General features: G+C 56.3%; 1 protein-coding gene across 3 annotated transcripts in view; it reads left to right on the top strand.

Moving 5' to 3' along the window:
• The window catches only part of TECPR2 (tectonin beta-propeller repeat containing 2), a 53,301-nt gene extending 36,001 nt beyond the window's left edge, over window positions 1–17,300 (top strand). For all 3 annotated transcript variants that reach the window (XM_049790321.1, XM_049790320.1, XM_049790319.1), the window contains 10 exons: window positions 182–365; window positions 2,115–2,288; window positions 2,613–2,793; window positions 3,758–3,899; window positions 4,912–5,152; window positions 5,484–5,573; window positions 6,572–6,805; window positions 12,449–12,597; window positions 16,198–16,339; window positions 16,476–17,300. In XM_049790321.1, coding sequence (XP_049646278.1) covers window positions 182–365; window positions 2,115–2,288; window positions 2,613–2,793; window positions 3,758–3,899; window positions 4,912–5,152; window positions 5,484–5,573; window positions 6,572–6,805; window positions 12,449–12,597; window positions 16,198–16,339; window positions 16,476–16,795 — 1,857 coding nt within the window. In that variant the 3' untranslated portion in view covers window positions 16,796–17,300. The remainder of the gene's footprint in view (window positions 1–181; window positions 366–2,114; window positions 2,289–2,612; window positions 2,794–3,757; window positions 3,900–4,911; window positions 5,153–5,483; window positions 5,574–6,571; window positions 6,806–12,448; window positions 12,598–16,197; window positions 16,340–16,475) is intronic.
• The last annotated feature ends 6,482 nt before the right edge of the window (window positions 17,301–23,782 follow it).

Raw genomic sequence — 23,782 nt, 5'->3', positions numbered from 1 at the left:
AGCCTCATCTCTTGCCTAAAACGATGGGATGGCTACCTCTCCTGGGGCAGCGCTGATCTGCAGGACAAGGTCCTGTGTTGTGGTGTGGCCAGCTGCGGCCGGGTGGATGCAGCGGAGCACAGTAGACAGCTTCTGGAGCTGCACACTGCCCTGCCGGCACTCATGGCTCTGACCACATCAGTTTGCAGAAAGCTGGATGGGATATTCGGGCCCCGGCTACGGCATTCTCAGCTTGGCTGTCTCGGAGAAGCGTGTGTGGTGCCTAGACTACAAAGGCGGCCTTTTCTGCAGTGCCCTACCTGCAGCTGGGCTGCGCTGGCAGAAGTTTGAGGACGGCGTCCAGCAGGTGGCGGTCTCACCCTCAGGTTGGTCCCACTTCCACCCGCACTGGTCCCCTGTAGCCCCCAGTCCTTGGGCTTGATGGCCTGCCCTGCTGTGTCAAGGGTCTTCTCTAGAGTCTGCCAGCCAGCTGCGAACACCAAGGTAAACAACGTGTAGGTGGATGGCCTGTTTGGCACTGGGGATTTAGTTCCAGCAGAGACTCGTGGGCCTGTGTCAGCAATGCAGGTAGCTGAAGTTTTGCAGAATTCGCTTTTTTTTTTTTTCAGGGATTTCTAATTCCTTATACAGAATGATGTGTTTTGTCTCTACAGTGCTGGTGAGCTGTGGTCTGCTCACATAAGATCCCTAGTTTCCTTTTTGGAAACGAGTTTTTCATGAGTCCCGGGAATGCTCTTGAGTGGTGATGACCCCTGGCTATGAAAAAGGGCTGAAGTAAATCTCAGAACCTCCATAAAAGGGGTAAAAATAAAATCAAAAGGAGCTGTTTTAGGGGTCAGAGCAGTCACTGGCCATGTGAAGCTGCCAGCCCGCTGAGTACAGACACCCACCAGTTGGGACAGCACAGAGTAGGTAGAAGAGACAGTTTTGCCATGTAGCCGGGTACTGTGGGGTCCATGCGGCCTGTGACCTGAGCCTGAGCAGGGCTCCAAGGCACCAGCATGCTGCCTGCACGCTGCCTTGGCACCTCTCTAAGTCCCTGAGAGCCATTGTGATTCTCCCAAGGGAGCCAGCTGCCCTTTGGTGCGAGTCCACAGGTACGGCTTTCTGGGTCACTGTCCATTTTTCATTGCTGTGTCCCCTGAGGCCAGCACTGTGCTCACTGCAGGTGTGGCCCTGCCCACTCCTTGCACTCCTTGCTTTCACTTTGCACCTATCAACCTGCCACCTTTCTTTTTTGTTTGTTTCTTTTTTTTTTTTTTGGGGGGGGGGGTCACACCCGGCGTTGCTCAGGGGTTACTCCTGGCTGTCTGCTCAGAAATTGCTCCTGGCAGGCATGGGGGACCATATGGGACACCGGGATTCGAACCAACCACCTTAGGTCCTGGATAGGCTGCTTGCAAGGAAAACGCCGCTGTGCTATCTCTCCGGGCCCTGTTTTTTTTTTATTCTATTGTTTTTATGAGCCATACCCAGCAGCACTCAGGGTTTACTCCTGTCTCTGTGCTCAGAAATTACTCCTGGCAGGCTCAGGGAACCATATTGGACCTCAACCTGGCTCAGTCTCGGGTTGGCCACGGGCAAGACAAATACCCTACCCGCTGTGCTATCACTCAGCCCCCAATTTCCTCTCTGTCCACTTCCTGGACAGACGCTAGCCAGTGAGACTAGCCTCAGTGCCTGCCCGCCATCAACTCAGACTCAGATTTGCTCTTGTTCTGGGTGTTACCCAGCTTGTGGGCACCTTCACCGAGGAATCACAATAGTTGGATCCTTGGTCCTCTCAGGAGACAACATGGGTTTGATGCTCTTGTGCTTGCTGGCCCAGTGCTGAGTCACTGGCCCAGATCCTCTCAAAGGGAAGAGAACAGCTTACCTCTGAGCAGCCTTTGGCCTTTTCTCTGCCTCCTGCCCATTGTCTCCAGCTTCCCAGATGCTTGGCTCACCGTGACTGGGGTGCACATCTCCCCATCTGCAGGCACTGTGCTGGCCCGAGTAGTCTCTGTCCAGTCTCCTCTGCAGAGTTCAGGGCTGAGGGGTCAGGCTCAGGCTGAGCACTTCCCTGGGATGGGTTTTGGGGTGTGTTCAGGACGGTGAGACTTGCATTTGTGTAGGTGCCCTGCTCTGGAAGATTGAGCAGAAGTCAAACCGCGCTTTCGCCTGCGGGAAAGTGACTGTCAAGGGGAAGCGTCACTGGTATGAGGCCCTGCCCCAGGCGGTGTTTGTGGCCCTGAGTGATGACACAGCCTGGGTCATCCGAACCAATGGGGACTTGTACCTACAGACAGGTAAGTACTCTACAGGAAGTGGGAACACTCCCGCTGCTGACTCGAAGTACCCTCGCACAGTGTGGGCAGAGTTCAGGGCACAGGAATCAGGAAGCCATGAGCGAGCCTGTGGGATGTTGCCACACGCACGGAGCCTGGTCCTGGCAGCAGTAGCAGTAACGGTCTCCTACACTGGTCTCTGTAGCACTCCTGTATCCCCACAAGCAAACTGGTTCTGAACTAAAACACTGACCCCCGGGAATGGCTCAAGGGTGCAGGCTAGAGGCGGCAGAGCAGGGGGAGTAAGACCTGACTGCACCTCTGGTTTTCTGGTCATTCTGACAGGCCTCAGTGTAGACCGGCCGTGTGCCCGAGCTGTGAAGGTCGACTGCCCGTACCCGCTGGCACAGGTGGTGGCCCGTGGCTGCGTGGTCTGGGCGCTGACGGAGCAGCGGGCACTGCTGTACCGTGAGGGCGTGAGCACCTTCTGCCCTGAGGGGGAGCAGTGGGAATGCGACATCATCAGGTATGTGCTCATGTGGTGGGTGGGGTCCTTCCCAGGGGTTCCCAGAACCACCAGGCAAGTGCCTGGCTCATTTTCTGACTGCGCCGCACAGACCACCCCAGAGTCTCAAGGCACTTTATTATTTCCTGCTTCATCAAAGTCAATCCCACAAACTGTGATAAGTTATTTGCACCACTCCGAATTTCAGGCACCTTCGCTTCCCTGAATTCCTATGCTCACAGGAGTCTCTTACGGTCCCTAGGAGAACTAGATACCAATATTCTCTTTTGGGGTTCTGGCCATACCCAGCAGTGCTCAGAGCTGACACCTGTCCCTGCACAAAGGCATCACTCCTGCCAGGAATTAAATTCAGTCAGCCACATGCAAATCAAATGCCTTTCCCACTGTGCGTGGATATTCTTTTTTTTTTTTTTTTTTTTTTTTTTTGGTTTTTTTGGGCCACACCTGGCGGTGCTCAGGGGTTACTCCTGGCTGTCTGCTCAGAAATAGCTCCTGGCAGGCACAGGGACCATATGGGACACCGGGATTCGAACCAACCACCTTGGGTCCTGGATTGGCTGCTTGCAAGGCAAACACTGCTGTGCTATCTCTCCGGGCCCGCGTGGATATTCTTGGTGGGAGTTGACAAGCCAGTAACTATCAGCAAATGCTTGGTATAGGCTGGAGCTGGCCTGCAGGGTGTCTACTGCAGCAGCTACTCAGCACAGCCTGGCATGGGGTGAGGGTGCAGGACAGGGGATCTTTGAGTCACTGCTTGTTGGAGATGGAGGGAGCTGTGCCCAGGCCTCGTGTTTGGCGCTGCCCTCACCTCTCTTCAGAGCTTTACTCCACTCTGGGCCACTGTGAATGAGGTTCTGATAATTCCCTCCATGGAACTTGAGTGACCTGTCTCCCCTCCACACTGCCCAAACACTGGCAGCCTGCCGTGTGCCTGGATGGGCACTGACCATGCTGGTCCTTACAGTGAGCGGCAGGCCTTGGAACCTGTCTGCATCACCCTCGGGGACCAGCAGACGCTTTGGGCCCTGGACATCCACGGACACCTGTGGTTCCGAACTGGCATCGAGCCCAAGAAGCCCCAAGGAGACGATGACCACTGGTGGCAAGTAGGTACTCAGCTCCACGCGTGGGTCTTGTCGACACCCTCTGCCCTCTCTCACTCTGGAAAAGATGGGGTTGGGTGCAGCACCCATGCTTTTTGTAGCTAGGGGTCATTGAGGCAGGAAGGCTGTCAGAGAAGGGCCATGAGCTCTCTGCTTGCGTGTCAGGTTCTCTATTTCTTTTACTATGGGCATTTGTTAGAGACACATCGTCAGACCCTAAGTCAATCTGACATCCACTTGACTTCCTGGGTAATAATGGTGTTTAATGCTGAGTAGTCAAACTAACAAAAGAGTCTAGGCAATGAATCTAATCCAACCCACATTCAAATTCAGCCATCTGGGCCTGCTCACAAGACCACAGAGTAAATAGCATCTCAGCCAGGAAGAGAATGTTCACAGCTGCTCCCAGAAAGGAAGAGCTTTGAGGCACAAGGTATAATGGGTGGCTCACCATAGTGGTGGCCTGGGAGCACCTGTGCTACCACACACACCAGAGGAATGTCTTCCCCTCATAGCACCCCCATGTCCATGGGGCCTCTGCCTCCCCAGAATCCAGCTTTCATGGTCCTTCAGATTCGCAGACCAGTGGTTCTGTGCATCCAGGTCTGCCTGGGTAAGCTGGTCCCCTGGCACGAGACTGCTCAGGATCACTTCCCAAAGCTGCTTACAATGCCCAAGGACTGCAGGCATGGTGATTCCTGTGGAAATCCTTAGAGTTCAGGGTACAATGCTGACCCTCTCCTGATGGGAGACTTCTGAAACGTGAGGGAACATGTCTGATCACCAACGGGGAATGAGGGCTGTGGAAATGCATGTGACACGAGGATGGCTGTGAGTGATCGTTAGACACTGGGTGTCTTGCTGGACCCTGTTAAGGGACTTGCATAAATGTATCTATACCTGCATTTGGGCCTGTGTGTCTGCCTGTGTATGTGCCTGCATCCCTGGTACTTGTGGGCATGGGTATGCTGTGAACAGCACTGAGAACAAGTGTTTGCCCACCCTCGCCCCCCAGGTGAGCATCACAGACTATGTGGTGTTTGACCAGAGCAGCCTATTCCAGACCATCATCCACGCTACACAGTCAGTGGCCACAGCTGCCCAGGTGCCTGTCGAGAAGGTGGCAGACAAACTGCGCCTGGCGTTCTGGTCTCAGCAGCTCCAGTGCCAGCCCAGCCTCCTGGGGGTGAGCGGCAACGGCGTCTGGATCTCCTCTGGCAAGAATGAGTTCCACGTTGCTAAAGGAAGTCTTGTCGGTGGGTGACATGCCCTGACCCATAGTACTCAGCAGTACTATGTACTCATGTCCTGCGGGTGTCCTGCGGGTGTGGAGGTCAGGATAGGCCCTCAGACCTTACTACTGGAACCCACACTTGGCAGCTTCTGGGAGAGATTCTTGCCACTGTGATATGGTCCAGCCCTGGGGTTCCATGCACCGGGTGTGGCCTTGTTTCTGGGTCCTGCAGCTTGAGGCCCTGGTGCAGCCTCCCCAAGCCCTGGGCATGCTGAGCTCTGCCTGTTTGGGTTGCACAAAGGCAGCCTGGTATGCACCCCTCCCTTTGGCACAGGTTCTCCTCACTCTCCTAGGTACCTACTGGAATGCTGTTGTGCCTCGTGGGACGGCATCCACCACGAAGTGGGCCTTTGTCCTGGCATCTGCGGCCCCTACAAAGGAAGGTTGGTTAAGAGGCAAAATGCAGGGTCCGCAGGGGAAAGTGACGACCATGGCCTGGACGGACTTGATCATGGCAGTGCCTGAGGGCCGAGCTAAATGATCTCCCTAGAGGAAAAGCTCTCATGACTGTAAGAGTGAGGACTTGTGGACCCGGAGAGTTAACACAGCGGCGTTTGCCTTGCAAGCAGCCGATCCAGGACCAAAGGTGGTTGGTTCGAATCCCGGTGTCCCATATGGTCTCCCGTGCCTGCCAGGAGCTATTTCTGAGCAGACAGCCAGGAGTAATTCCTGAGCACCTTCGGGTGTGGCCCCAAAAAAAAAAAAAAAAAAGAGTGAGGACTTGCCCCAGGGCCCTGGAAGCTGATCCCAAGCTGAACTCTATCCTGCAGGTCAGCTTGGAGGCAGGTGGCAGGTCACTTCTAAGCTTGCTCTGTGCTGCACAACAAAGCTAGAGGTTGTAGAAGGTGCCTAACTTGAAGCTGTATGGGTGCTGCCTGTGTGTCTATCTGCTCTGCGGCTGCTGGTGCCACTGAACCCAAGCACGGCTGTCTAAGGCAGCCTAGCCTTTTCCTTGGCAGAGTCCCCAGCCTTAGTACCCAGAGGGTAGTTTCCAGGCCTCTGACACCTCAGGGAAAGGGGGTGTTCCTGCATCGCAGGCAGGAAGAGAAGGCTCTGAAGCAGTCCTGCAAGGAGGAGGAGGAGAAAGCAGAGGGCCCCTGGAATCATCCTCCCCCCTGACCCTCCTACCTGATTTCATTGCACCCCATTACCAGCCCCGGCATGGCCCATCTGGACTGCTTCCTCCCCACTGGTGGGGACTGCACGTTCCTCCCGTCTACTGGCTGTGCCTTGGCCCTGCCTGCCCACTGATAGATGGCCCTTTTTGTGGCTGCAGGGGTGGATAGGGACACATATCAGTAACAGCCCATTAATGACTGTGGGGGTGGACAAATTTGTGTGTCGGCCCTGCCGCCTAGTGATAGGTGACCCTTTTCTGCAGGTAGTGCCCTGTGGCTGTGCCAGAGCAGCAAGGACCTGTGCAGTGTCAGCGCCCAGAGCGCGCAGTCGCGCCCGTCCACCGTGCAGCTGCCACCCGACGCCGAAATGAGGGCTTACGCTGCCTGCCAGGATGCGCTTTGGGCCCTGGACAGCCTCGGGCAGGTATTCATCAGGACGCTGTCCCGGAGCTGCCCCACAGGCATGCACTGGACCAAGCTGGACCTGTCCCAGCTAGGTACGGCCATCTCACATGCTGTCAGCACAACTGAGAGACTCTTGCGCGGCGAGTCAGGCTGGGTCGGCCTCTGAGAGCCCAGGTCTTGGAGTTGGGAGTACACACACTGGGAGAGTGATAGGAACCACAGGGGTACAGCCATGTCACCAATCCATGGACCTGGTGCCTTTGGATATTGAAGAGCAGGGCTATGTGGGCAATACACTTTGCCCGTCTGCCCTATGTTGGCCTGGACCAACCACTCCCTCATGGTTGGGCCAACAGTTGCTTCCTGCTCATCTCTCAAGCAGGTGATTTGGTCATAGTTGGTTACTCAAAGTCCCAGCATTTACAGTAGCATTTACAGCTCCTATGGAAGCTGCCCAGTGGCCTCCTGCTGGGGTGCTTTTGTCAGGTCTTAGTGTCCAGGTTCAGCAGCCCCAGACTGCCAGGGCTGCAGGGTTGCAGGCTAAAGATCCCTAAGGCTGCCTGGGCCCGGTGCTGCAAGGCTCTCGGGCCCATGAGGCCCAGCTCTCAGGTGGGGCCTTGTGCCCACCCAAGGATGATAACATGTAGTGACTGCTTGCCCAGGACTGAGAGAAAAGAGAAGAAACTAAGCATACTTTTTGTTTATTTGTTTTGGGGTCACAGGAGTTACTCCTGGCTCTGCGCTCAGAAATTGCTCCTGGCAGGCTCTGTGGACCATATGGGATGCTGGGGATTGAACCTGGGTCAGTCATGGATCATCTGGCAAACACCCTACTGTTGTGCTATCACTCCAGCCCCACTTTTTATTTCTCCTGGTTTCTGAGGCCTGTTGCTGCCTCCAGGTTTCAGAGAGAGGAAGAGAGTTATATAGAAATTCACAGGACAGGGCCCGGAGAGATAGCACAGCGGTGTTTGCCTTGCAAGCAGCCAATCCAGGACTAAAGGTGGTTGGTTCGAATCCCAGTGTCCCGTATGGTCCCCCGTGCCTGCCAGGAGCTATTTCTGAGCAGACAGCCAGGAGTAACCCTTGAGCAACGCCGGGTGTGGCCCAAAAACCAAAAAAACAGAAATTCACAGGCCAGGCGCCATCGAGGTGGCGCTAGAGGTAAGGTGTCTGCCTTGCAAGTGCTAGCCAAGGAAGGACCTCGGTTCGATCCCCTGGCGTCCCATATGGTCCCCCCAAGCCAAGGGCAATTTCTGAGCGCTTAGCCAGGAGTAACCTCTGAGCATCAAATGGGTGTGGCCCAGAAACCAAAAAAAAAAAAAAAAAATTCACAGGCCAGAGGTGGCCAGCAGAGGCCTCGGTTCAAAGAACAAAAGTGAATACAAAGCAGGCAGCATCTTTCTGATGCTTTGTCTCTGGCCCCTCCCAAAGGTCCAGGTGTTTTCTTTTATACCTGACATGACAAGGGGCTTGTCCAGGTTTAAGTCATTACAGTGGGGGTATCCAAGGGGCATGTCCAAGTCTGCTCCTTCTCTGCAGCCCATACAGGCTTTGTGTGTACTGCAGAGACATTGTCCCTTGCCAGCCAGCAGTACCCCTGAGGCTCAGTTGGGAGCCCCCCACAGAGGCTAGTTGTGAAGAGAGGTGCAAGCTGACCTGCGAGGCCCCCACAGCCCTGACTAACTACAACAGCTCGCTGGTCTCCACTAAAGAAGCCAGTGTGGGTGGGTTTTGTTTGTTTGGTTTTTGGGGGCCGTAGCCAGCAGTGCTCAGGGGTTACTCCTGGCTCTGCATTCAGAACTCGCTCCTGGCGGGGGGGGGGGGGGAATCACTCCTGGCAGGCTTGGGGAGGACCATATGGAATGCCAGGGATCGAACCTAGGTCTGTCCCAGGTCGGCTTCATGCAAGGCAAACACTCTGCCGCTGTGCTATCACTCCGACCCCTGAAGCCAGTGCATTCATTATGATAGGACGCTGTCCAGGAGCATCCACAGGCATGCACTAGCCAGGGGTCTCAAATTCAATTTACCTGCGGGCCGCAGGAGGCAAAGTCAGGGTGATTCTTGAGTGCAAAGTCAGTGTTAAGCCTTAAAATTGGGGGGTGTGATCCAAACAACTAAAACAAAACAAAACAAAAAAGCTTCCTCTAGGGCAGGGCCACAAAATGTTGTACGGAGGGCCGTGCCGCGAGTTTGAGACCCCTGCACTAGACCAAACTGGCTGACCTCTTGACCTGGGAACACCCATGACCTTCATGCCCCTCCTCTGTGTTCCCCCATGACTATCAAACCCTGTGTTATTCCCCTATATCCATCACACCATTTCACCATGGCCTCCCCTTCTTGGGGTCCCTCCTCCTGACCCTCTGTCCTTATCACTGTGGACAGCTTCCTGCTCTGCTCCCTGAGCTATGCCAGCTCCATCACAGGCATCTTTTTTTTATTGTCTTGTTTTTACACAGGTAACTTCTCAGTCTCACCAGTGTGGGTGTTTTTCTCTCAGTGTGAGTACTCTCTCTCAGACTGGGTGCTCTTCTCTTGGACCTATGTCTTAGCCTCAGCCCTACCACAGTGCAGCTATCAGAGAAGCTGTAGCTTACATCAGAGTTGTCCTGAGCATGGCTATTTCTCTGGCATGGTCCAACATTCACTGAAGTGCAGGTGCAGATAGGACTGATGGGACCACTCGGCGCCAGGCCAGGCCAGAGGCAGCAGGAACACAGGGCCCTTACAGCTGCCACAGTTGCGTCCTGGCCTTCTCTCCCAAGCTCATCACCATAGCAAACGCTGGCTCCTGTGAGGAGGGGTTCTCGGTGGCAGTGGGTGTAGGTGAGCCCACACTTGTGTTTGAATCTCCATCCCCCCACATACACATACACACGCATCAGGACAGACACACAATGTCTTTTGTACTCTTCGAAAGGGGCAGGTTGATGGTACTGTGGTATTCAATCCAGAGTTGGTTTATATTTTTAGTTTTGGGACCACACATGGATGTGCTCACGGGTTACTCCTGACTCTGCATTCAGGAATCACTCCTCAATGTGAACAGGGAACACATGGACTCCTGGGGATCAGATCTAGGTCAACTATATGCAAAGCCAATGCCTTCCCAATGGAGCTGTTATGGCTCTAGCCCCACAGTCCTGAGTTTTCGAGCCTTGGGCAAAAACCCAGGTCTAGAGGATGAAGATAGTGTTTCTATTTATTATGATTCCTGACTTGGGGAAGAAAATTTGCATCATTTAGCAAATATTTAAGGTTCTCATATCCATAAATATGCATTATGTCAAGTATTAGAATGTATAGCAAACAGTCGCTGTTTGTAATTGAATTCATTTGGTCATAGTATTTAATGAAGCAATATTCAGTCTCAATTTATGCTTTTATTTTACAAATCAGATTATACAGCAATTTATGCTGGAATATATTATCTTTATTAAAATACCAAATAAGGGCTGCCATGTTTGTTGTAAACTAAAAAGCAATATTAGGGAGCAGAGAGATAGTACAGCAGGAAAGGGCATTTACCTTGCATGTAGCTGACCCAGGTTCGATCCTCAGCATCACATCTGTCCCTCAGTCTCTACCATATGATCCCTGAGTGCATTTAGGAGTAACTATGATACTATGATATGGGAGTAACCATATCCCCACTGTACTTTGTCTCTGACCCCAGAGTGTCTATGGGTGTACTATAAAAGAAACCCTAGGGGCCGGAGAGGTGGCTCTAGCCAAGGAAGGACTGCGGTTCGATTTCCTGGCGTCCCGTATGGTCCCCCCAAGCCTGGGGCAATTTCTTTTTTTTTTTTTCTTTTCTTTTCTTTCTTTTTTTTTTTTTTTTTTTTTTTTTTTGTGGTTTTTGGGTCACACCCGGCAGTGCTCAGGGATTATTCCTGGCTCCACGCTCAGAAATCGCTCCGGCAGGCACGGGGGACCATATGGGACACCGGGATTCGAACTGATGACCTCCTGCATGAAAGGCAAACGCCTTACCTCCATGCTATCTCTCTGGCCCGCCAGGGGCAATCTCTGAGCGCTTAGCCAGGAGTAACCCCTGAGCATCAAATGGATGTGGCCCCCCCAAAAAAAATAAAAAAAGAAACCCTAAAGGTAGGGTACCAGAGAGATAGTCCAGTTGATAGAACTCTTGCCTTACACAGACTGACCTGGGTTCCATCCCATGTACTCCCCTGATCCCGATTAGCAGTGATCCCAGAGTGCATAAAGCCCAAAAGCCGTCACTGTGACCCAAAATCGAAAAGCTAAAGGTAGGGCCAGAACAATAAAATAAAATAAAGGTAGGGCTAGACAGCACAATGAATGGAGCACTTGCCTTGCATGCAGCCAACCCCAGTTTGATCCCTAGTACTACATATGGTCCCCTGAGCACAGAGGCAGGAATAAGCCCTTAGCACTGCTGGGCATCGCCCCTAAAACAATTAAAAAAAAAAGTAGAGGTCAAGGTGCATCTGCACTGAGTCAGGAAGAGCATCATATGTTGACAGGAATTTCTTCTGCGCACATGTGTTTTCAATGAGAACAGGCACCAGGCCAGAGCAAACTGACCCTCCCGAGCATGGCCTGGGCCCAGGGCCAGCATGTGTGCAGGGAGGATGCTGTGCTACTCCAGATCTGAGCACTAGCCAGCTGGATCCTTGCAGGCTATGGAGGCCCAGAGAGCAGAGTGCTAGGGTGGATGCTGAGTCATCTCAGTCTCCCTTTGCCTTCTTCACTAGATCCTGGTCAGCCACTCAGTGCCAGGCCCGAGGCCTCAAGTGTGAGCTGGAGCAGCAGTAACTCTTGCTGCCACCAGGTCTGCAGAAAGATTTGGAACATTCCCTGGGCCTGGCTGTTGGTTTTTGGGTCACAAACCGGCAGCGCTCAGGGGTTACTCCTGACTCTATGCTCAGAAATCGCTCCTGGAAGGCTCGGGGGACCAAATGGGATGCTGGGATTCGAACCACGTCCTTCTGCTTGCAAGGCAAACACCCTACCTCCGTGCTATCTCTCTGGCCCTGGCCGCCACCTTCTTACTGACTCTTGGTGCTGTTCCTTTTGCTGGCTTGACTTAACTTTTGTTTTTTTGTTTTTTGTTTTTGTTTTTGGTTTTTGGTTTTTGGACCACACCTCGTGTTGCTCAGGGGTTACTCTTGGCTGTCTGCTCAGAAATAGCTCCTGGCAGGAACGAGGGACCATGTGGGACACCGGGATTCAAACCAACCACCTTAGGTCCTGGATCGGCTGCTTGCAAGGCAAACGCCGCTGTGCTATCTCTCCGGGCCCTTGACTTAACTTTTATGATCTTTTTGTTTTTGGGTCACACCCAGTGGCACTTGGTTTACTCCTGGCTCTACACTCAGAAATCACTCTTGGCAGGTACAGGGGACCATATGGGATTCTGGGATTTGAACCACCATTCGTCCTGGATCAACTGCATGCAAGGCAAACACCCTACCGCCCCAGCTTTTATGTTCTTTTGGGGGTTTCAGCAGTGTTGAGCCTCACCCAGTAATGATGCTCACATAGTCTTCCCTACTTCAAACTCCTGACAGAGCTCAAGAGCACTGGTGTGCTGGGGTTCAAACCCAATAGGCTGTGTGCAAGGCCAGCACCCTCCCCACTGTACTTTGTCTCTGACCCTCGGCCATCCTGTCTTCCAGCAGTCAGGAGCCAAGCCAAGGAAAAGGAGTTACATTCATGAGTCCCAGTCTTGCGTTCTGTGCCCACAGGGTCTGTTAAACTGACGAGCGTGGCATGTGGAAACCAGCATATCTGGGCCTGTGATTCCAGAGGTGGAGTTTACTTCCGTGTGGGGACCCAGCCTCTGAACCCCAGCCTGATGCTTCCGGCCTGGATCACGATCGAGCCACCAGTCCAGGTAAGCAGGTACCTTCAGGAGCAACTTGCCCGGGGCGGTTGCCTTGGCCAGGGCCTCCCTCAGGGCGGGACTGATGGGGGCAGAAGAGCAAGTCAGCCTGAGTGTTTCCACTTCACAATAAAGCTATGTGTGTCTTTTGACAAGTGAGAAGTTACCTTGAACAGAGTATTGCTGAATCTGCCACCGAATAACAGTCTTTATGGTGGAGACTCGGCCTCACACATGCAAGGAATTAACGCCCTAGTTACAGGTTTAAAAGCACCAACAACGAGCCATGAAAGCACAGCTGGTAAGGTACTCACCTTGCATGCGGCCGACCCAGGTTCAATCTCCAGCATCCTGTATGGTCCCTTGAGCCCCCCAAAAGTAATTCCTGAATACAGAGCCAGGAGTAACCCTTGGGCAGGTAATGGCCCAAACAAACAAAAACGAAAAAGAAAGCACTGACACCCTGAAGAAAGCAATGCCATTTGTAGCCAGGCCTGGGGATGGTGTCTTAGTGGCGTCACCTGGTTTCTGGAAGACATTTTCTCTTCCCCATCTGTCTCTGTGTACTCATTACGTTTATTTCCTGACTGTCTCCTCTTTGTGGTCAGGCCAGAACAGCCTGATGTTGGGGCTCTACTAGTGACTCAACCCCCACGGCCAGCTGCTTTGTTAAGTCTATTTCTGCTTGAGGGCAGACAGGGAACGAGAGGCCCAGTCTGGAGACCAGGATTGATTGGGTTTGCCCACAGCCTGCTCCCCAGGCCTCTCTGGGCCTATGCTGGAAAAGTGCAGGATAAAGGCCAGTGTCCATGATAGCCTGGCTACCTCATTAGACCCCCACAGGAGCCACTCATGAGAGGAGCCATGTTCTTTTTTTTTTGGTTTTTCGGGCCACATCCGTTTGATGCTCAGGGGTTACTCCTGGCTAAGAGCTCAGAAATTGCCCCTGGCTTGGGGGGACCATATGGGACGCTGGGGGATTGAACCACGGTCCTTCCTTGGCTAGCGCTTGCAACCCCACCAGAAGTGTTTCCTGAGTGAAGAGCCAGGAGTAAGCCTTGAGCATAGCTAGAAGTGGCCCAAACCCCCACCCCAACTCCTCCCTGAGTCCACTTTACACCCAGTGGCAAGCTTGCTATTGAAGACTAGTTCTGCTCTTCATTTCTTTGGCCTGCTCTTTTTTTGTTGTTTGTTTTTGGTTTTGGGTCACACCCAGTGGCACTCAGGGTTACTCCTGGTTCTGCACTCAGAAATCGCCCCTGGCAGTCTGGGGAACCATATGGGATTCTAATGACCATCCATCCTGGGTTGGCTGCATGCAAGGCAAATGCCTTGCCGCTGTGCTCTCTCTCTAGCCCCACGGCCTGATCTCTTTATATTTCGCATGTGAGAGACCATTTTTTTTTTTTTTTTGTGGTTTTTGGGTCACACCCGGCAGTGCTCAGGGGTTACTCCTGGCTCCATGCTCAGAAATTGCTCCTGGCAGGCACGGGGGACCATATGGGATGCTGGGATTCGAACCGATGACCTCTTGCATGAAAGGCAAACGCCTTACCTCCATGCTATCTCTCCAGCCCCGTGAGAGACCATTCTGTGTCTGTCCCTCTCCCTCTGATGCATGTTGCTCAGCATGACACTCTATATCCATCCATATATAAACAAATTACATAACTTTATCTTTTCTTAGAACCAAGTATTATTCCATTGTGTATATGTACCACCTTTGCTTTATCCACTCATCTTTTCTTAGGCACTTAAGTTGTTTCCAAATTCTGGCTATTATGAGTAGGGCTGCCATGAACATAGGAGTGTAGAGGGCTTTCTTCATTGTGCTTTTGGGCCCTTGGGGTATATTTCAAGGAAGCTCAATTGCTAGGGTTTTTTTTTTTTTGTTTGTTTTTGTGTTTGACTTGTTTTGGTTTAGTTTGGTTTGGCTTTTGGGCCATATCTGGTGGTGCTCAGAGATTACTTCTGACTCTACATTTAGTAATTACTTCTGTGCTTGCTCCAATGGACCATACTGCATGTCAAAAATCGAACCCAGGTTGGCAAATGCCCTGCCTATTGGACTATCACTCCAGCCCCTCAATTACTGTTTTTTTTGAGGAATGACCCTACTGTTCTCCCAAAACAGCTGGTCCATTCGGCATTGCTACCAGCGGTGAATATTTTTATTCAGCCCTTTTTCCTTCACCATTACTAACACTGATTGCTTTTGTTCTTTGTGCTAAGTGCCAGTGTCTCTGCTGTGAAGTGATATCACATTGCTAATTTGACTTGCATTTCCCTGATTAGTGACAAAGACCATTTTATATGCCTTTCGATAATTTATTTATTTATTTTGGTTTTTGGGTCACACCCAGTGATGCTCAGGGATTACTCCTGGCTATGTGCTCAGAATTCTCTGCAGGCTTGGGCAACCATATGGGATGCTGAGGATAGAATCCTCAATCCATCCTGGGACAGCCATGTACAAGGCAAACGCCCTACCATGGCGCTATTGCGCCGGCCCCCCCTTTTGACCATTTAAATTTTCTTCTTTCGGGGCCGGAGAGATAGCATGGAAGTAAAGCGTTTGCCCTTCATGCAGGAGGTCATCGGTTCGAATCTCGGCGCCCCATATGGTCCCCCGTGCCTGCCAGGAGCAATTTCTGAGCCTGGAGCCAGGAATAACCCCTGAGCACTGACGGGTGTGACCCAAAAACCACAAATAAATAAATAAATAAATAAATAAATAAATAAATTTCTTTTTTCAGAAAGTTTCTTTCCGGCCCGGAGAGTGGGGTGACAGTGATGTGTAGATGAGGTTCTCAGTTTTGTGCAGTTTGTCACTATTTAGATGGCCTTACTGTCTTTCACTGTTTATCACTGTAGAGACTTTTTTCACGTGTTTGTCGCTGTTTAGATAGTCTCCTATAACTGTCACTATCTAGGAGTCTCCATACCTTTGGGCCAAGGAGGACCACAGTTAATTGTTTTGTTTTGTTTTTTAGGCCAGAGTCACAGGGCTCAGGGGATTTTCCTGGCTCCATGCTCAAGAATCACCCCTGGCAATGCTTGGGGACCCTCTCCAGTACTGGGCATCAAGCTGGGTGCTGGGGGGAAGGTCCATGCCTGAAGTCTATACTGTCCCTCTGGCCCCTTATGCTTTACCCCATGTGGGGTCCAGTCCAGGCCCATGTCTTGGGCACCAACAAACCTGACATTCAGGACCATCCTACATGCTGCTTCTGGGCCCTTCTGTCCTTGGACAGAAGCTCCAGCCTTCCCCTGCTCATAGCCTCCGTCCTCAGACAGGCTCCCACCTGCCCCCACCCTGGAGCCATGGTCCCAGTGTAGGGGTAAGTAGTGAGGAGCATGAACCCTCCCCAGTGTCCTCTGAATCCCTGTCTGCAGTATAGCTTGTTCATGACACCCTTGGCTCGAAGACCTGCTGTGGCATCTCCCCCAGTTGCTCTCTACCCCTCCGCCCTGCACCCTGCCCCTTGAGTCTTCCCTTAGCCTCAGGACAGGCAGACAGGGTGGGCGCAGGGCACTTCGTCCCCCCTAGGGCTGTGCCCGTGTTGCTGACACCCTCACCCCAACCCTCTGTGCTGCCCCTTCCTCTTGCAGCCTGTGGGGGTAACCCTGGTCAGCATTCACTGCAGCCCCAACGACCAGATGCTGTGGGCACTGGACAACAGGTGGGGCGTGCACGTGCGCATAGGGATCACAGAGGAGATGCCCGTGGGCACCAACTGGGAGCACGTGCCAGGTGGGTGTTGGGTACCAGGAGGGCATCCCCATGGGACCTGCCCCAGCCCAGCCTGCACCCTCTGTCCCAGGAGCAACCTTGGGGGCAGGGGGGGGGGGCGTACCGGCAGCCTAGGTTGACAGCTTGTCCCCCACAGGCTTGCAGGCCTGCCAGCTGGCCCTGAGCCCACGCGCCGTGTGGGCCCGTTGCCCCAGCGGTGAACTGGCGCGACGCTACGGTGTCAGCAGCAAGAACCCAGCTGGAGACTACTGGAAGAAAATCCCTGGGAATGCCGTGAGCCTTACAGGCAAGTGGGGGCGAGGGGGCACAGCTCCAGGCCAGCTGAGATACCCCTCGGGGGCACTGACATACATGCTGCCCTGTGCCCGTAGTGACCACAGCAGACGAGCTCTGGGCCGTGGGCCCCACCGGCTCCCTCCTTCAGCGGCTCACGAGGACGTTCAGCCACGCACATAGCGCCCAGAGAGGCCCCACCGCCAGCCTGCACCCCGAGGAGCTGGAAGATGAGTGGGAGGTGATCTGAGGTCCCAGGCACCTGCTCTGCTGGGGCCACACAATGCCGCAGCCACAGTGTTGGCACCTCACACCCAGAGGGGCTGGGGACCTGGTGCCCCTTTGCATGCACTAGTCACCGTGTGCCACGTCCCCCCACCTACCCCACCCGCCCACTAGGGCCACACATGCCAGGAGCTGCCTCCATGTCCACTCACCACCCGTTCCATCCCACCACTTTAGAGGACGGTTCTGGCACATTCTCTGCCTGACGCTGCTGTGGGAAATCAGAACCGGGTGTTGGCTGTGTTGATGCACTTCACACAGTCCACCAGCGCAGGCCCGAACCTCTAGGAGGTCCCCATACAGATTGGCAGGGGGTGTGACAAGAGGTGCATGAGTGGTGAAGCGGCTCTGGGGCCTTGGGACTTGGGATGAACATGAGCAGAAACCTGCAAAGACCTCATCTGAAACTGAAACACTTAAGTTTCCTGCAACCTGGGCCGGCCAGAGTGTGACCCCCCAGGGGGCACAACAGGGTAGCAGAGGTGGCCTCACCTATAGCCCTGGCCCTCCCCGGGCAGCTGCAGGCAGCCTCAAACCCGGAGCTGTTTTCAGTAGTGCTGGACAGGGCTGAGGAGCAGGCCAGGAATCCGGGCCGCAGGTGATAAGCAGGCAGTCTGGAAAGGGTTCCCGGGCACCCACCACCCCACTGACCAGGAACCAGGCCAGTTAGCACAGAGGAGGACTCTTCATTCCTGTCCCGTCCCCCCCCCCCCCATGGCAGCTCCTTCTTCCAGGGGCTTTTGAGAGCTTGGCACTGAGACCCAAGCCAGCACCTCCAGACTCACCTTTGTGCTCTTGACCCTCTGGTTTTCGTTTCAGTTGTAAAATAAAACAGACAGTAAAATAAAATGGACCTTTTCAAAACCGGGTCGAGTCTGACAGTGGACTAAGGGCCCATTGGGCTGCTCTGGGGTTCTTTCTGTGGGTGTTTGCCAGGATAGTTGCACTCCACAAAGGAGACTCCTCATAAGGCCTGCAGCTATGGACATCCTGAGTCTGGGTCTCATTCCAAGAAACAGCCAGCACCAGAAATTGTGGGATAGAGAGCTGCTTACCTCATGGCAGTGGAGAACACACCCACACATATACCTGCATACCTGGGCATGTGCGCACACCAGGTATGTATACACACCTGTGCGTGCAGTCACCTACATGCACGTACATCTGCATATTCCAGTGCACATACATCTGCATATTCCAGTGAGCACACCTGAAGATATGCATACCTGGGACCACTTGAGCACATTCACACCTACACACACACACCTGAGCATATGTATATATGTTCATACCTACGCATGCTTTCACCTGCACACACAGGCATACTAGTGAGCACATCTGTCAACGTGTGCAAGGCAAACACCCTACCGCTGTGCTATTTCTCTGACCCCCTAGAAATCTTTTTTTTTTTTTTTTGGTTTTTGGGCCACACCTGGTGACGCTCAGGGGTTACTCCTGGCTATGCGCTCAGAAGTCGCTTCTGGCTTTGGGGGAACATATGGGACGCCGGGGGATCGAACCGCAGTCCGTCCAAGGCTAGCACAGGCAAGGCAGGCACCTTACCTCTAGCGCCACCGCCCGGCCCCGAAATCTTTCTTTAATATAGGTTTATATTGAAAGAAATTTACTTAGGGTCCCAGAGAGATAGCACAGCGGCGTTTGCCTTGCAAGCAGCCGATCCAGGACCAAAGGTGCTTGGTTCAAATCCCGCTGTCCCATATGGTCCCCCGTGCCTGCCAGGAGCTATTTCTGAGCAGACAGCCAGGAGTAACCCCTGAGCACCGCCAGGTGTGATCCCAAAAACAAAACAAAACAAAGAAATTTACTTAGATATAAGGTGGGAGAAATATATAAACATAAGGGGGCCAGAGCAATTGCACAACGGTAGGACATTTGCACGTGGCCAATCCTGGATGGACTCCGGTTCAATTCCCAGCATTCCAGATGGTCCCCCGAGCCTGCCAGGAGTGATTTCTGAGCGCAGAGCCAGGAGTAACCCCTGCGCACCACCAGGTGTGGCCCCAAAACCAAAAAATAAAAAGAACATAGGAGCCGGAGCAATATTACAGAAGGTAGGGCATTTGCCTTGCACACAGCTGACCCAGGTTTTATCCTCTGCATCCCATATTTTCCTCTGAGCACAGACAGGAATAACCACTGAGCTGAGTTTGGTGTGGCCCAAAACAATAAACAGGAGCTGGGGCAAAGTAAATAGTACAGTGGTGGGTAAGGTTAGGCTTTCCTTGCGCATAGCCAACCTGGGTTTAATCTCCAACACCCCAGTCAAGCCCCTCATGCCCAGCAGTGATCCCTAAGTGTATGGCCAGGAATCTGCCCTAAGCACCGCCAGGTGTGGCCCTCTGCCCCCCCCCCCAAAAAAAAAAAAACAGGAGCCTTTCATGAGTGGAAAAGCACGGGGAGATGCAGTTCTCTGATGAGAGTCTCAGGTTCCACTAGGAATCCTCGAGTGTGAGGCTGCTGGATAGGTCATGCAGGGAAAGCAGGGGCGCGGAATTCAGCTGTGCTGCTGGCTGCCATCTCTGCCATACTCCTGTTGCCCTGGATTGCCAAGAGCAATGAGGGCAGTGTGCAGCAGAGTGACAGACTGGGGCATCTGGCCCGTGCCATGGCGTCATCACCCTAAGCAGACCCACTGCTTCACTGAGAGGAGCTGGCACTAAGTAGGTGAAGTCGCCTGCCCAGTGGGACATACCTTGAAGGGGTTCAGTTACCGGTAGTGACCCCACAAAGCCCAGTGCTGCCTGCTGGGTCTTACGGGGCTGTGGCACAGCCATCAGGGGCAGATTCTGGGAACAAACTCCTCCCCGTGTCTTAGGTGGAGACATGGAGAGAGCAGAGACCTCTGCACCTACTCCCATGTCACAGTGCACATGACAGTCACTGCTGCTGCTGGACCTTCCTCTGCCCTCACTGCTAGCCAGAGCACTGCCCTGAGCCAGAGTTCATTCATTTTCCAAAGGCTTTTCTTTTCCAAAAGCTTGTCACTGAGTGCTACTTCCTTCATGCATGGCCAGTGCGGCTCCTGTTAACCAAACAAGGCATCTGCACAGCCCAAGGCCCCTGGCAACAGCGGGGAGTCTGGCTCTGTGGATCTGCGTAGGATCATCTGCCCAAACTGCCTGAGTGAACTTCCGACTGGTGCCATCCCAGCTTGGGATTTCAGTGGGATCAAAGAGGGAAATGAATTTTTCTGGGGTGATGTTTGCATTCAAACAGGGCCTTGTCACCAGGTCCCACATACAGGCATGCCCTGGGCTGTTTATCCTGTGGGGTGACTTTGCTTTGGGGAAGAGGCCTGGTCTTTGGTCCTCTGTAACCTCATCAAGGTTACTCACATGCCCACTGACTCTTGATAGTTCACTGGCCCTAGTGGGCCTGGGGTAGCCTTGGCCAGTACTGGGCTCAGATGAACAGCATGCATGTCCACACTGCCTGCAGCCCAAGGCTTGTGTCCTGGCCTTCCTAGCTACAAGGATCTGATGGCCAGGGCGGGGCCACCCTTCCTCCACCAGCACCTGCCCCAGATAAAAACAACTTGCCCTTATCTGCCCACACTGGGCCTCTACCTCGGGGAGGCCCAGGAACCTGCTCCTACCCCTACGGAGGCTAATGCTGGCCTGCCCCACCCACACTCCATGCTGTAAGCACTGTGGGGGACTGGGCTAATGTCCCTTACAAGAAAGGGGCCACACCACCACAGCCTCAGACATGGGGACAGTGAGGCAAGGAGGGTAGAGGCAGATGCCTGCCAGCACTAGGCCACTGCCTGAGCTTCAGCTGAGACGCTGGGCACTTTTCGGGCCCTGGCAGGACATCATGGCCTCCGGGTGGAATTTCACCAGCCAGCAGTGTTCCAGGCGGCTCCTGGCTGCCCTCCCTGGCTCAAAACTCCTCAGGGTGCTGATTGAGCCCATCATCCAGGATGCCGCAGTCCGGAAAGTTCCCGTCTTTATGTTTTTGGGTCACACCCGGTGACGCTCTGGGGTTACTCCTGGCTAAGTGCTCAGAAATTGCTCCTGGCTTTGCGGGCCATATGGGACGCCGGGGAATCAAACCGAGGTCAGTCCTGGGTCAGCCATGTGCAAGGCAAACGCCCTACTGCTACACTACACGGGGGCAGGCCGGGCCCCACCTACACAGGGCCCAGAGGCCCATTTGTGAAGGGAAGAAAAGCAACAGGTGGGGTGATGGCTGCTTCCAGGCCCTGATGGTTCTTTTTCTGGAACAGGCAGGTAAGGAACATCAGGGAGCAGCCTTGGGAGACCCCAGGGAAGCCCTCCGTGGGCCCCAATTCCAGCCAGAGCCCCCTCCCCGCCATGCAGCCCACGCACGGCGCCCACAACAGACAGCGGAACAGACGCAGGACAAACATCCGTGTATGTCAAGTGCCAGGTACATCGTTCAGGGAGCTGGCGCCCCGGCCTCGCCCCTGCCCAGCAAGTCCAGGGGCTGCAGGAAGGGCGGCAGAGGCAGTTCGTCCAGGGCCTCGGGGAAGCGGCCGGGGGCGATGGCCGTGACCAGCACCTGCATGGCGCGCGTGAAGAGGGGCGGCGGCGCCAGGCCGGCCAGCCACTGGAACTTGTCCTCGCCCAGCAGCCGCCGCCAGCGGGGCCGGTCGCCCAGCAGCTGGCAGCGGGCCGGGTGGACGGCCGCGGGCGGCGCGTACAGAGCCAGCAGGTCGAGCAGCAGCAGCAGGCGGCGCCGGCGGGGCTCGGCGGCCGGCGTCTCGTCGCCCGCGTGGCCGCCCAGCTGCCGCAGCAGCACCTCGAGCGGCGTGAGGCCCTCGGCGTCGCGCAGGCCGGGCGAGGCGCCGTGGCCGAGCAGCAGGAAGAGGCACTCGGGGCGCGCCAGCTCGCAGGCGGCGTGCAGCGCCGTGCCGCCGCCCTCCACGCGTCCGCAGCCGCGGCGGTCCAGCAGGCGCGCGCGCTCGTCGGCCGGCAGGGCGCGCAGGGCGCGCAGGAGGCGGCGCAGGATGTCCACGCGGCCGTAGCGCACGGCCAGCGCCAGGTGCGGGCCCGGCGCGGCGCAGCAGCGGAAGCCGGCGCTGGGCACGGCGAGCGCGCGGCGCGGGAAGGCGGCGAGCAGGTGGCGCGCGTAGGCGCGGTGGTCGTGCACCAGGGCGTAGAGCAGCGCCTCGGAGGGCGAGTAGGCGGCGGCGCGCCCGCGCTCGTCCCAGTGGAAGGCCTCCGTGGCGCGCATGTCCTCCAGCAGCCACACGGGCAGCCGGTCGCGCACGGCCTGGTAGAAGGCGAAGGACGACTTGCGGCACTGCTTCTGCGCCCGCCAGCGCGCCGCGCCCGCGCCCTCGGGCCCTCCGTCGGCGTCCCACGGCATGGTGCCGGCTGGGGCCCGGCTCTGGCTCTCGCGGTCCTTCTCGCGGTCCTCCTCGCTGTCGTTCCGGGCCGGCACCTGCGGGGAGAGGGGGCGGTCAGGGACGGGCGCCCCGCCTGGCGCGCTCTGGCCTCCCGGGTGCCCACAGAGCGCCCGTCCTGGCCCCCGGCCCGAACCTCCTTCGCCTCCTGCCCGTCGCGGCCGGCGCTCCTCTGGGTCCTCCGGGGCCTCTGGGTCTTGGCCGGGCCCGGCCCCGCCCGCCCGCCCACACCGGACCCCACGCCCACTGCAGTCTTTGCCCCACTTGGGTCGGGCAGGAAGGGCCGGGCCGGGGAGGGCGAAGGGGGCGGGAGGGCCGCGACCCGTTCCAGGCGGGCCCAGTGCGCCCCCGACCCGACCCGGCCCGACGGGACTCCAGGGGCAGCGCCGTGCTACCTGGCGCGCGGTCCTAGCGCGCCCCGCTGCCCTCTGCGCCTCGGCTTCCCCATCCGCACGTCCGAGGGGGCAGCGCTCCGGCTTCTGCCCCGGGTCCCCGCCTCGCCTCCAGCCGGCCACGGGGCGCGAGGCCCGTCCACCCGCGCCGGGGCCCAAGGTCAGCGCCGACGCCGCGTCCCGCCTCCTCCGGCCCATTCCGGCCGCGCCCGAGCCCCCACCCGCGCCGCTGCCCGGCCTCGACGCCCAAGTGCGGCGGGGACTCGTCCCGCCCGCCGGGCCACCGGACGGCGGGTCCCGCGGCGGCCCGACCCGACCCGACCCCGCGCCGGGCAGGGGCGGAGACTCACCGTGGGGCGGCGGCCGCGGGTCCCGGCCGCAGCAGGAGGCAGCGCCGCCGCCCGCGCCCGCCCGCCCGCCCGCCGCAGCCGCAGCCGCGCTCTGAGGCTCGGCGGCGCCCGGGCTGCGCGGCGCGGCGCGGCGGGGCGGGCGCGGGCGGGCGGGCGGCCGCGGGGCGCCGGGCGGCGCAGTGCGGCCGGGCCGGGCCGGGCAGGCCGCGGGGCCGCGGGCGCCGCCATTGGTCCGCTCGGCCGGGCCCCGCCGCCGCCCATTGGCCGCCGCGCTGCACCATTGTCGCGTCACGGCGGGGGCGGGGCGCGGAAAAGTTGCCGAAACTTGCGGCGCCGGCCCCTTGGCGGGAGTCCCCGGCCGGGCTCGGGCGCGCCCTCTGCCGGCCTCCCGCCTCTCCGCCCGGCCGGGAAGGGAGGCCCTGCCAGGCCCGGCCGCTGGGTGGTGGGCCCCGGCCACCACCGCCTAACGGAGACCCCGACAGCGCCCCGGCACTGTGGCCTTGCAGGCCGAGCAACATGGGAGCCCAGGCGGAGGTGGACAGGCTCCCCCCTATGTCCTGTTTCCGCCAGGGGAGCTGGTGCAGGTGTCCCTGGCCACAGGCACGGGGGATTCCTGGAGTGGCCCGGGAGACTAGGTGCTGGGTGGCACCAGGGCAGGCTGAAAGGGCTGTGCAGGGCTAGGGGGTGGCCAGCGCTGGGCCTCCACAGGCCCCCTAGACTGGCTCCGGCTTCCTGCAGCCCTCGTCGGTCC

This window comes from Suncus etruscus, chromosome 17 (genome assembly GCF_024139225.1).
Source record: "Suncus etruscus isolate mSunEtr1 chromosome 17, mSunEtr1.pri.cur, whole genome shotgun sequence".
Classification (NCBI taxonomy): Eukaryota; Metazoa; Chordata; class Mammalia; order Eulipotyphla; family Soricidae; genus Suncus; species Suncus etruscus.
Note: the sequence above shows the minus strand (reverse complement) of the source record. Positions and strands in the feature narration are given on the sequence as shown.